The following is a 13,520-nucleotide window of genomic DNA, read 5'->3' as shown; positions in this document are numbered from 1 at the left end:
CCTGGAGACCCCTCTTTAGGAAGTGCTCCCCTTTTCAGAGCAGGAGTCTCAGAGACGCGCCAGGCGAGGAGCAGGAAACCCAGGGCGCACAATACTGGTCTCTGCAGCAGCTGGCCCGGCCGGGGCAGCAGTTCTTGCCCGCCAGGGGGCGGCTCGGCGGGTCCCGAGCGCGCCCACCTGGTGCTAGTGACGCGGCGCCCCGCCCCTTGGCGCCCCGCTTTCCCGGCCCGCCCCACGACGCCCCGCCCCTCGGCGACCCGCCTCCCGGGCCCACCACTTGGGGTCCCGTCTGCCTGTCTCCCAGGAGCCCCGCCTTCCCATAGCCCCGCCCCTTAGTGCCCCGTCTCCCCGCCTACCCGCCTGCTCAGCCCACCGATCGGCGCCCCGTCTGCTCATCTACCCAGGGCCCCGCCCCTGGCCCCTCCCGGCCCCGCCCCCAGGCACCCTCCCGGCCCTGCCCTGCGCGCGCCGGCGCGAGAGTGCGGGGCGTGAGGTTAAACGGCGGGAGGGAGGGGATGGGACGCGAGGGTCACGTCAAAGCGGCGTAGACAAAGGGCGGGCGCGCGCACGTCCCTACGCACACCTCGGCCGGCAGCGGCGGCGGCGGCGAGGGCGGGAGGAACGGTACGCGGAGGGATTTGGCGCCTCGGAGCCTCGCGGTCGGTGAGTACGACCCGGCCGGCCCCTGCCTGAAGGTCACTGGCCGTGGGGGAGCCGGGGGCGGAGCTGGGGTTCGGGGCCTCGCGGCCCGCGAGGGCTATGGTCCGGGGACAGCCTCCCTGTGTCGCCCGGGCGCCCGGAGGCACCACTGGCGCTGCCTGGGGTTTCCCGGCGCCGGAACGTGCCGCCCCTGCGCGGTGGAGCGGCCCGCGCGCGACCCTGCCGCGCCCTCCGCCCGCGCCCGGAGGCCGTTCCCTCTCCCGTCGGATCCTCCCGAGTCCCGTCCCCGCGGCTCGCCCTCCGAGCGTCGGGGAGCGCAGCCTGTGTCAGAGATCGCTGGCAGGCGCCTTCCCCTGAATTGCTTAGGTTCTCTGGCTTCCCTGGGATGCACGTTTTCCTCTCTCGTTCTCCCAAGGAGCCCCATTTTGCTTTCTTAAGGATGTCTGAAGCCGCGAAATCCCTTGCCTTTCCGTTCTGATTGCATGCCTTGCGAAGCATCCTCCCATCAGGGGGTCTTGTTTATTTCCTCACTTTCGGATTCACATAGGCCTTTAACTTTTGCAGTTGAAAAGTTAGGGAAAATAACTATGAAACGTACCCTGTAGCGCTGGAAGCAAGTTCCACGCTGTACTAGATCACAGTGCCTCACTGCTCATGGCCTCTGTGCCGTGTATCTTACCGTTGATAACTTTCTTGAGATCAGTTGAAGAATTTCCTTCCTGGTTCGTTGTCCTTAATTTTGGCCGAACCCTGAGTACCCCTGCTTAGTTTCATGGCTTGTAGATTGTATCTCAACCCAAGAGAAGTGGTGTGAAAAGCAATTATCATTATGCCAGAGACTGTAGAAAAGAGCCATGTTTTAATGCCAGTTCGGCATTCCTTTCTCACTTTGACAATGATTTTTTTTTTCAGCCTTGTATTATGGAGAATTTCAGACATAGAAAAGTAGATAGAATAGTGAACCAATATGTACCCATTACCTAGCCTCCATAAATAACTAATCTATGGCTCACCGGGTCTCATCCCTTCCCCACCCCCCAATGCCTCTGAGATAAATCTTTGATGTCAAAAGTAGCTTGAGATTCAAAATAAAAATCTTACTATGGAATGAAGTCATAACGTGCTTTATTGGGACATTGTCTACCATTATACGCCCTTCAACTCAGAAACACATAAAAGCGTTGAAGAAGGACCAGAAAAGGATATCACATGATCAGGCTGCTTGGAGGACAGGTTACAACATAAAGTGTGGATGAGAACTTTCAGATCATCTGGTCTAACTTTGTCATTTTTGACACAAGGTCCACAGAGGTTCAGTGACTTGTCCAGATCATCAGGGAATTAGAGGTGGAACCGAGGCTGGAAAGGACATCTCCCAGCTCCGCATCTATTCTTTCTCCTGCACAGTGCAGCTTGCCTGTGGTTCGTTTCCTTCGGGAAAGAAATGCTTGGAAGGGCCATGACTGAAAACTCTTGCAGTGAGGGGTCTGGGTGGGTAAATAGGAACCTTTCCACCAAATTCCGAAGGAATAAAACTAGGGGAGAGGCCTTAAATTTTTCTTAAGCTAGATCTGGGACAAACCAAGGCGTTCTCATCAGAGCATTTAGGAAACACAGGAAAATGCCGACCTTAGAAGAGGAATACCAAACTGAGACTAAAGGCAAGCTTTCAAAGATTGAAATACATTCACAGCTGTTTAATAAGGGGTTCCTAAGGGAAACTGGAATGGTTCTTTGGAGTGCACCCCTGATGTTTTGGTCTTGGTGGCAGAGAGAACAGTAGCAGCCTCCCATAAAACATCCTTCCTTGCCATGAGAAGTTAAGAATCCTGGACTTTTTTTTTCTTTTTTTAAAAAAAGCTCATTTTTGGGGGGGGGGTAATTAGGTTTATTTGTTTCCTTATTTATTTTAATGGAGGGACTGGGGATTGAACCCAGGACCTTGTGCTTGCTAAGCATGTGCTCTACCATTGAGCTATATATCCTCCCCTCTCCTGGGCTTTTATTTTTTTAGAGAAACCCATGGTCTGCATTTGCTATTATGCTTTCTGCTCTTAAGTTTCCTTATCTCAAGAAAGACAGGTAAATTCTGTACTTGTCCTTGTACCTGTTTTCTTACCCTTAAAATAGGGATAGTCTGCCTCCAGGGGATGCGGTGAGCAAGGGAGCCCTCGCATATAGACTTTGAGTTTGCTAGTAAGTTCAGTGTCTCTGGTACGCATAATTGTTTATAGATTTACTTTCAGGATGGACTTCCCTTTTGTGAGTTTGTGACCTAAATGTGGCAGTTGCCCTCCACATCCAGTGTGGAAACGTGGCTAACATGAGCAGCTTCTGGGTGTCTTGGAAAATCATTACCCCTGAAGACATGCGTGTGGCGGGATTGTGGATTTTGTGTTTGTCATGTCAGAAGGAGTGCTGTGGTTACTTAGTCTGCCAGGATTCTAGCCTGACTTGCTCACTGGTTTCTGCTAAAGAATAAGCCACATCTCTGATTTGTGCGCGCATCATAGGTTACTTTCTATGTTAAAAATCTCTTTTGCGGAAGAATATTTGGTCCTGGTAAAGCTTGAGCTGCGCTGCAGAACTGTTTCTTCAGGTAGACTAGAGGTTCATTACTATGGCATGTCATTTACCCCTTCCTGTGGCATTTCATTCATGGGGAGGACCTGTCCGCATGCTACCAGTTCCCTGCATGGTAACACTTCCAGTCGCATGATGAATGCTTTCTAAGGGCACAGAGTTTTAGGATGAGGAGGAACGTTACAAGCGCTTGGAGTTTTTCCTAACTCCTTTAAGGTACTCTCGCCTTTAAAACACATCCATGGGCAAACAGGCCATCCAGCCACAGAAGCTTGGCTGCTGTCTTTGGATGCTCGTTTTATTTTGTCTTGCAGAATAGTTGTTCGTGTGTTTGGAGTGAGCCTCCTATTAGCTCAGGGGAAGGGGGGTTTAAGTTTAACGCAGTGGCGGAGCGCGTGCTCAACATGCTTGAGGTCCTGGATTCAATCCCCAGTCCCTCCATTTAAAAAAATAATTAATTAATAGTAAATAAATACATAGATATAATTACCTCCCCACCAAAAAGTTTGTGAAGCGTGCTGTAAATGTATGTAGAAACATAATACCAGCCAATGTAATTTTTAAAATTTTGTAGTAGCCACTTAAAAAAATTAAAAGAAACTGTTGTAAATTTAATAATGTATTTTGCTTAACCCAGATTATCCAGAATAGCACTTCAACTAATGTACACATTATTGAGATCTTTTACATTTTTTTTTTTAATTGAAGTACAGTCGATTTACAATGTTGCATTAATTTCTTTCTGGTGTTAATTTCTGGTTAATTTCATAGTGATTCATTTTTACATATATATTTACATATACATATTTTACATATATATATTCCTTTTCACATTCTTTTTTCATTATTGACCATTATGAAGTATTGAATATAGTTCCCTGTGCTATACAATAGGACCTTGTTTTTTGCATTCATTTTTTTTTCCGCACTGACTCATTGAAATTCCAGTGTCTGTTTTACATTTACAGCACATTTCAGTTTGGACGAGCGGCATTTCAAGTGCTCAAGAGTCACGTGGGCTTAGCGGCTGCCTTGTTGGACAGCACAGAACCACTGGCCTTTGAACATGGGGATGAAGGAACATGTAATGTTCTTGGTGATACTCGGTTCTGAGGTTACAGTGGGGTTTGTGGTTTGGATCATTGGTTTTTTTCTTTCTTGTTTCAGTGATTTTTCTTTGCACAGTTAGGGTTTGTTTCAAGTTTGTGGCAAGCTGAACAAAGAAGTCTGATGTTTCACAAATTTTGTGCCTTTGTGATGAAACACTTTCTCATCTTAAACAAGACTGCTTAGTCATTGGGGGGGGGAAGCTTTTTAAAAATGGCTAGTAACAGAGCTCAAAAATAAAATAATAGAAAACAGGCAAAAGATTTGAGCACTTCACCAGAGGAGATACAGAGATGGCAAATAAGCTCGTGAAAAGAGGCTTAACATCATTGGTTGTGAGGGACAGAGAAGTTAAAATCTTTCAGCCATTAGCACGTCTGAAATTAAAAAGACAGCGTGTCAAGTATTGGTGAGGCTGTAGAGTAAAATGGAACTTCCAGGCACAACTGGGGATCAATGCAAGATGGTACAACCAGTTCAGAAACCCGTTTGGCAGTTTCATAAAGAGTTAAACACACACCTCCCTCATCCCACGCCTAGGTATTTTCCCCAGGAGAAGTGGAAGTGTATGCTGGAACAGGGCTCGGAGATAGCGGCTTTATCTGTAACAGTCCCAGACTGGACCGACCCCAATGTCATCAGTAGGTGAGTGGCTGGAGAAACTGTGGCAGATTCTACCTCGGGGGTTCAGCTCAGCAGCAGCAGGGATTGTGCAGCGGCATGAACGAATCTTAGAGTAATTATGGCGAGTAAAATAAACCAGATATACGTTTTTGAAAAAAGAAGACCAGAAAGTTGCTTCCGGTTGCACATGCAACACTCAAATGTAAAAGCACTGATTTTGAAATTGAGCACAGAGCAGGGTTCAGGTTGGGTAATGAACCATCCTGGGGCTTACAGCCCCAGCAAATCAAGCTGTCCTTTCTCAGACGGATGGCCCTGGAGCATCAATCCTTTATCTTGGTCCCTTTTTCTTTCTTTTTTTTTTTCTTTTCCAGCTTTGCAAATTATGTTGCTTTAGGTTGAATTTGGTGCTACGTTCCGTATTACCCAAGTCCAACTCACATTAGGCCTTTCTAGGCAAGGAGAAAGGACTTGAGGGCAGAATGACTGTAGTTAAGACCCAGACCCTGAAACTGACCATATTCCTGTCGTCTTAAGAACCTAGTGGGTTGCATTATCCTGTGGCCTGTGGTGGCCTGGCTTTGTCTTGGGCCATTTGTTTTATCCAGGATTGCTGTTAGCTCCAAGTGTGCCCCTGGATTTTCAGCAGTCAGGTTCACTTCCCCAGGCAGCTCTGGGCTGCCCCATCTCACTGGAAACATACGCTTTCCTCCTAAGCAGTAGTGTCCTTCGCAAGCAGATTTCTTATACTCCTCTGCTCCGTACACTGGACATTAAAGTCACCCCAGTACACATCGCCTTCATGAGGTGTGTTTATTTAGCATCACATCAGAATGGGGGCATTTGAGGGGTCTATGACCTGGCAGAGGAGACTAGGGAAAATGAATGGCTGTCCTCCGAAGGGTAACCCACCCCAGAGCAAATGAGAGGCCAGCCTGGCTTGCAGAACGGCCACTAGACTGCGGATCAGATCTGAGTTCTAGTTCTGCCTATGTTACTGGCCAATTTGGTGACTTGTCTCAGTCATTTAACTCTTCCAGGGCTCAATAATTTGAGCCATTTAAAGAGCTTGGATTAGAATTCTCAGTGACTGACTGACGAAGTCCAGGTTTGCACCAGCCATCCTGGGTAGGGCTTGTAAACAGCGTGGGGGCAGAAGTGGTGTTGAAAACAGATTTCTTACCAGTGTAGTGTCATAACTTATTGGCAAATGCCTTCAAGTGCCTCTTCTCCTTCACAATAACAGGAACTTAGAATAGTAATAATAATAGTGCACTTTGCACATTAACCTTGTTGTAAGCACTGTGAAAAGTGCCTTACATCGATTATCTCATCATTTAAACAGTCTTTTTAGTATGTGTTTTTGAACAGAAGCTTAAAGAGATTAAGTAATTTACCCAAAGTCACACTCACACTGCTAGTTAAGTGGTAAAGTCAGGATTCAAACCCTGATGTGTTTCTTTTGATTTTTGAATCATGAGACTATTTCCTATTCAGAATGATAAATACAGTTTTAAAAGTACCGAAAAGATAAAGTGACCCCCTCCCTTCTGTTCCTCGAGGCAGCTCCTTGTAGCCAGTCTCCTGTGTACCTTTCCAGAAATAGGGATCAGTCAAAGTACACATAGAAACCGGATATTTGTCCTTTTCCTCCCTCCCTCAGAGCTGATGTTTACTGTGGACACTGTTCTGCATCTGACTGGGAGATTGTTTCTCTCTCTTTTTTTTTTTTTAATATATATAATCATCTTTATTATAATTCATGAATACATCAGAAACTGACATGAATCTCTTTAATAAGACATCTAGGTTCTCATAGGCAGCTGCTTTCCATTCATGGTTACAAAATCCAGTTGACTTCAGAATGGTTAAAAAAAAAAGGCCAAGCAATGTGTTAGTGTTACTATGACAAGTTTCCAACTTACAGGAAACCTGGAACAGTCTCAGGGCCTCCCAGGTCAAGAGGCTATGCTGTCTTAACAGACCTGCCCACACTGAAGTGTCTCCTGGAATTTCTTAAAAACTTCAGTGGGCCCCTGGACAACAGAATATTCTGTTACTCTGCTGGTTTTTAAGGTACAGTTCCAGGGGTAAACACTGCCCAAGATTTTCAAACTGTCCAAGCTTAGCTTCCAAAAATAGTGTATTATTCACTTTACCAACTCTCCCTGCCAAACAAAGGACCCCAAAGCATTAAGTGTTAACTACAAAGTCAGGTGAGTCTCCTCTTCTCTCCCCGAGTCAAGTTCTTTGGAACCTAAGTGATCGCAGGCACCGCACGCCTAGGGCATTGGTCTCTCCCGAAAAGTGGGAGATTGTTTCTTGTCAGCAAGTATGTAGATGTGTCAGTGTCTCTTGTTTAATTTTTTTTAACAGATGACTAGTATTCCATTACAGCCTCTGTTAGTGGACTTGGGTGTTTCTTTTGACGTTGCAGACAGTGTTGCAGTCAGTAACCGTGCACAGACATCATTCTGACTGTGCTTCAGCGGGGTGAGGGTTTCTCGACCTCCCGCACTGTTGACATTTGGGGCCAGGTAATTCCCTGTGGGAGGAGGTGGCCTGTGCATCTTAGCAGGTTTAGTGGCCTCCCTGTCCTCCGCGCTGGCTGCCGGGAGCACCCCCACCCCAAGTTTTGACAACCAAAAACATCTGCATGCATTACCCAGTGTTCCCCAAGGAGCTAAAAAACAAAAATCAGCCCTGGTTGAGAACTACTGTTCCAGTTTATCTCTAGGATCAGTTTTTAGAAGTAGGATTTCTGGCCCTGAGGGTGTATGGATTTACAGCTGAACTGTTCCACAGAGAGGTCGTACCATTGTACATTCCAGCCCGCAGGCTCGGCGGGTATTTTCACCCATAGGGAGGTTTATTAAAAAAAGTGCTTTTTGCCATCTCACTCTAGTTTTAATTCAGATTTCTCCGCTTCACAGCTAACCTTTTACGAAGCACCGAGTGCTTGCTAGGCACTACGTAGTAGCTTTTGATTTGTGGGTTTTGTGACATACTTGAGATGCCTTCCTCTCTGTCTAGGCCTCTTAAAGTTTGGTCCTTAGAACTGAGGACACTGCTCTGGGTTTCTTCTGATCAGAATGAAGTGATAATACGTACCATTTACTGAGATCTGTTATGTGACTGATGGTGCTTAGTGCGCTATAAGAATGTGTTATCGCGGGGAGTCTAAGCCTGGCCTCCAAGGCAATGACGTATCTTCCTTTCCTGGAGTTGGTATGTGGCATCCCTCTGGACATACTCTGGTCGTAGGTATGGTCTCCTGACCTGTAGGATGTGTCACAGGGTCACAAAGAGCTGCCTGAGCCGAAGCGTTTCATTCTGTAACTGGGCGTCACGAGTCCCTGCTTGGTGATGGGGCCAGAACTGGTGTAGATGGCCCGATTTAAATTTGTCTCTTCCCTCTGCTTTCCCGTCCAGGACTCTCTTGTTGACAGTCATCAAAGTGTGAAATCAGGACTTCGTGTCCGTTTACTTGTTCAGTGCTTGTCTCTGGGCCTGTCTGGTCAGCGCTTGGTGCCTAGTGCCTACCACGGAGCGTGGCACATAGTTTGTGCCCAGTGAATATCCGTTGAATGATCTAGTCACCCCTGGGAACTGGGGAGCCCTGGGAAGTGGGCTGTGGGGGGCCCAGATCTGCCATTCAGTGGGTTGCAAGTTTTGTTAGTTTCGAGGGGGCTGTCACGTTCCTAGGATGAAGCCATCTTCCCTCCTGAAAGGTTCAGAACTAGTTGGTTCTTTCGTTTTTCTCGGGACCATTTGGGTTCTTGGGGGAACTTTGGTCCAAATGACTCTCAGTGAATTTGGCTGAAAGTTGAGGAAATTAGAAGGAGTAACTATTGTCCTGAGCTGTTGGCTTCCCCTGCCTTGTGCTTAAGGAGTCACAGTTAGATTTACTTGAGGCAGAGGGGTGTCCTCCCCTTCCTGAGCATTTATATAGAAATTCTGGTGTGATTGAGTCCTGACGTGAGCGTTTACCCCAAATTTCCAGAGATCAGAGTCTGTTAAGGGGCCTTAAGTCACCAGTCCCTCTGGGTGTCCCTGGAGGCTCCGTGATAACCGTGGTTTGCTGGCTTTTTCTCTACTTCTAAGAATTCACAGGATTGTTTACTGTTGGCCACGTAACTCGTCTGGCTAGTTACTGTTCAGTGTTCTGCAGTCTGGCACTCGTTACCAAGAGCGCCAGGGACGCAGGGGTGGAGGACATCGAGGGGACGTTCCCTGCCTCCAAGGGAGGCGGGAGCAGTCGGGTCAGGTTTCAGCAGACTGGCTGTAAAGGGTCAGATAGTAAATAGTGTAGGCTTTGCAAGCCATGGTCTCTGTCATGTGTTATTCTTTTTTTTTCTTTTTCTTTTTTTTGGAACAATTCTTTAAAGATGTAGAAACCATTCCTAGGTCACGAACCTTATAAAAACTGGCCCAGATTTGGCCTGTAGGCCTGGTGTGCCAGCCTCTGAACTAGGTGAAGAAATCACTTTATTGTTAAATGTGTTCTCTCATGTTTTGGGGACATGAACCCAGAGTAACCTTGGAAATTCTCAGCTGATTGTGATCCAAAGAAAGGAGTTGTAAACTCTGGCATGGGAAGTCAGAGTGACCCTCGTGTCGGTCACCTTGGGTCCATGGGACTCAGGGTCACCTTGGCCTGTGTGACAGCAGCTGTCCAGTGGGACAGAGGGGTCTTGCTGCCTCTTTCCCCGACTGGGGCTGGCCAAGGGGAATATGGATGGAAGAGGGGCACAGAGGGGTGGCCCTGAGATTAGGCTGGAGTTGGACAGGTTTAAGGAATACAGTGACCCAGGGAATTGAACTGATTAAGTCTCAGAAATACATCTAATTTCCTGAACCTCTGCTGGGACGGCCTTAGAAATCTGGCAGGTGCTATCAGTTTGGCCAGTCGATAAAAATGAAGGAGCACGTCTGTACCTTCGACTCAGAGCACCAAATTCTGACGCGTGAGTCCAGATTTGTCTCTCACAAGTTCTGTAGAGTGGGCCTGGCGTGCAGGAATTTTAATTTATTGTTCAAGGTAGTTTTGAGCTAGGAGGGCAGAATGACACGTCCCCCGCCCCCGCCCCAACACGGGTGGCCGCCTCTCCTCCGGGTTTGTTTGACTAATGGTGCTTTTGTCTCCACCTCCAGCTTTGGCAGCATGTGAGGAGCCTCTTGCCCAGAGCCCAGGTCACCGCTGAGAAGGGGGCCCGAGGGAGAAGAGGATCCAGAGGAAACCAGTGCCAGAAGTGTCTGGAATTACAGTCACCGCGGGCGGCATGCGACATTTGGGGCCAGCATCCGTGTCCTCCCGGCGGAGACTGTAGCTCCCCCGGGCAGGAGGGTCCTGGAAGCCGCACGTGCCAGGAGCCCCTCTAGAGGAAGGATGGGGCCAGAGGTGAACTCTCCACATTGAACACAGTTTTGAGCTTATGAAGGAGTTTTAAGGAAAACAGTTATTTAATTTCTGCGTATAGACATTGACGAGCCTTCTGTGTGAAGTGCCATTGGTCACCCCCCTCCACGGGGGTTGCCAGGACTTTTCTGGCACCGAGCTGAACTCTTCTTGGTAGTTCTGGCAATGACGGATCTTCAGGACAGATTTATCTGCTAAATGCTCTGGGGCAGGGAAGAAAGGAAAACTTCTGGGAGCCACGTAGGGTCGCCGAGCAGAGACCGCGCCCTTGCCGCTCACTCGCCCAGACGCCCAGCCCGGACTTGGATGCTGGTGCTGAAGGTTGATCTGCCTTGTCCGCGCACGGCCCCTCTCTACTGGGGCGAGCCGACGGTCTTGGGCCCTTGGTGGCCTCTTTTGCTGTCATTCCACTCCCAAGCCCTCTGCTCCGGGGTCGCGGTTGAGTGATGTGAACTTTGGAATGGAGTTGGCGTCCCTCCCCCAGCTGCCACTGTCCACGAGGACCATCTGAGACTGGGCTTTGTTCGTGGGGAGGAGGGCGCTGGCCTTGCCTGCATCGTGCACCATGTTCCTGTTGCTGCCTTTTGACAGCCTGATTGTCAACCTCCTGGGCATCTCCCTGACCGTCCTCTTCACCCTCCTCCTCGTCTTTATCATCGTACCCGCCGTCTTTGGAGTCTCCTTTGGTATCCGAAAGCTCTACATGAAAACCCTGTTAAAGATCTTCGCAGTGAGTATGCCGTTTACAAATGGTGGCTTCCCGGAGGAGGGGACAAGTGCAGTCAGCAGCAGGAGTTGTTCCTGTCTGGGTGATTGTCACCTCTCTGTCGGGGGGGGGGAGAAAGGAGATGGGAAGTGGCACTTTGCGTCGAAAGAGTAACTAAACATGTGCTTGTGAGAGCCTTCAGCAGTCTTTTTGAGCCGAAGTATTTGTTCAGTTTGTCTGAGCAAAGGAACCTATTCTGTGACTCCACATCTTGCCTGTTAATTTCAAAGGGGGGGGCTTACAATTAAAGAGAAAGTCACTGCCGGACGCCCCCTCTTCTTATGTCAACTCAGAGCTGCTGCGTCACAGAGTCCATCACTGGTCAGTAGGGAGAGTCTTTTCTCTCTATAAGATGTGCTTATCCTAAACAGGTTCTGGCATTGCAGACAGAAAGGATGAACAGAAAAGGGCCTTTGATGAATGGTTTTATTTTCTTAAGGATGGAGGAGAGGAAGAATATATTTCTTAACATATGTCAGAACTTAAGGAAGGAATTAGATTGCTGAGCAGAACTGGTCACAGTGCTAAGGAAATGGGTGAGAAGGGATATTTCCTGGAAGTTGATCTGGGCCACAAGCCTTTAAATATCTGTTTAGAGATTTGGTAATTTATTAGCAATATCTGTTTTCAGTAGTCACCGGATCACTTTCTGGTGATCTGAGCTGAGACCATGTATAATTTGAGAAATGCACTCTTAATAGTAAAAATGATACAGTTTTATTTGTTCCTATAGTGTCTTATGGTTCAGAAAAATTTCATTCATTTGCCATTGGTTCCTGATAGTTCTGCCTTGGACAGAAAGGATATCCATATCTTATCAATGAAGAAATAGTGACTCAGAAACGCGAAGTGAGCTATATGAAGTGCTGCGTTACAGTGGGAAATATTTTTTATGTATATTAATGAGCTTTGAGTTTTGGTGTTTAATATTCATGTAAGAATATGATCTTTTGTATTTAAAAAATCCAGGTGAAATTACATAACATAACATAAAATTAACCATTTTCAAGGGAAGAATTCAGTGGCATTTCCTGTATTCACAGTGTACAACCACCCCTGTCTCTCTGTAGTTCCACAGCACGTTTGGCCCTCTCAAAGGTGACCCCATACTCATTAAGCAGTACCCCTCCTGGCTCCGTTTCCCTCCCTCGCCCCCTGGCAACCACAAGTCTGTGTTCTGTCTCTAGATTTATCTTTTTTGGATATTTCATATTAGTGGAATTATATAAAATGTGCTCATTTGTGACTATCTCCTTCCGTTTAGCCTAACTTGGTCACATGTTTCAGCATTTTGGGGTTGTTTTTTTTTTTTGGCTGAATGATTTTCCGCTGTGTGTCTTTTCCATCATTTGCTGATCCATCCACCCATCGGTGGACTTGCGTGGGGTGTTTCACCCTCAGGCTGCTGTCCGTGACGCCCCTGTGGTGTCCTTGCACTTGTTGGAGAACCTGTGTTCAGTAACAAGGTTTCTGAGCACGACTTACGGTCTCTGGGATCGTCTTGCTACTCAGTGCTCGGTGACAGTGACACATTCAGTGTGTGTCACCTAAGACTGGTTAGAAGTGGAGGTCTTGGGCCCACTCCAGACTGCTGAATTCGGGTCCGCATGCCAGCAAGATCCAGGAGCACATTCAAGTGTGAGGAGTGGTAGTCCAGTCAGTCTTCGGACTGGCTTCTTCACTAACGCATAGTATTCATTTCAATTAATCAGGAAATGTAATTTCCTGAAATCTCAGTCCAAGAAAATCTTCAGTAGAATCCAGGTTACCTGTGACCATGGAACTACTGTGCCCTTTTGCCACTGGAAAACGTACACCAGTCTAGAGTCCCTGGAAGAGCTGGTAAACTTCCCGGAGGCAACAATGAGTGCTGGCTAGCTGCTGTTCAAGTCTGTAAGCAAGTGACTAATTCGGAGACCTATGGAAAGCCTTGTGTTTATTTATTTATTTATTTAAATGAAGGTACTGGGAATTGAACCTCGGGCCTCATGCCTGCTAAGCACGCACTCTGCCACTTGGCCATATCCTCCCAGAAAGCCTTATTTTAAAAACATATCAGATCAGAGTTCTTCTGTAGTAGCTAAATTTTAAAAATTTGAGTCACTTTGGGTGGAACAGAAGGCTTGGAATCCATGTATATTGCCTACTCCATTTTGAAAATGTCCTCCCAATTAATAGCATGCATAGTCTATTAAATCTTCATGACTGTATTTTCAAATGTACATTCTTGTGACTTTTAATGTAGATTATAGTGATACAGTGGAAAATTCATTGAATACTTCTTGTTGGGCTAATTCATGGGACAGGTAATCTTGAGCCATCAGATACTCTGCTGACCGTATCTTGAAGATCACTGGTTTG

The 13,520-nt window shown here is 47.3% G+C and overlaps 1 protein-coding gene across 1 annotated transcript in view; it reads left to right on the top strand.

Moving 5' to 3' along the window:
* The first annotated feature begins 514 nt into the window (after positions 1 to 514).
* Positions 515 to 13,520, top strand: part of GPAT4 (glycerol-3-phosphate acyltransferase 4) — a 28,171-nt gene continuing 15,165 nt past the window's right edge. The window contains exons 1-2 of the mRNA XM_031440045.2: positions 515 to 663; positions 10,129 to 11,123. Of these exons, the coding sequence (XP_031295905.1) occupies positions 10,959 to 11,123 (165 nt within the window). The 5' untranslated portion in view covers positions 515 to 663; positions 10,129 to 10,958. The remainder of the gene's footprint in view (positions 664 to 10,128; positions 11,124 to 13,520) is intronic.

This window comes from Camelus dromedarius, chromosome 22 (genome assembly GCF_036321535.1).
Source record: "Camelus dromedarius isolate mCamDro1 chromosome 22, mCamDro1.pat, whole genome shotgun sequence".
In the NCBI taxonomy this organism is placed as follows: domain Eukaryota; kingdom Metazoa; phylum Chordata; class Mammalia; order Artiodactyla; family Camelidae; genus Camelus; species Camelus dromedarius.
The sequence above is the reverse complement of the archived record's forward strand: the minus strand, read 5'-3'. Positions and strand labels throughout refer to the sequence as shown.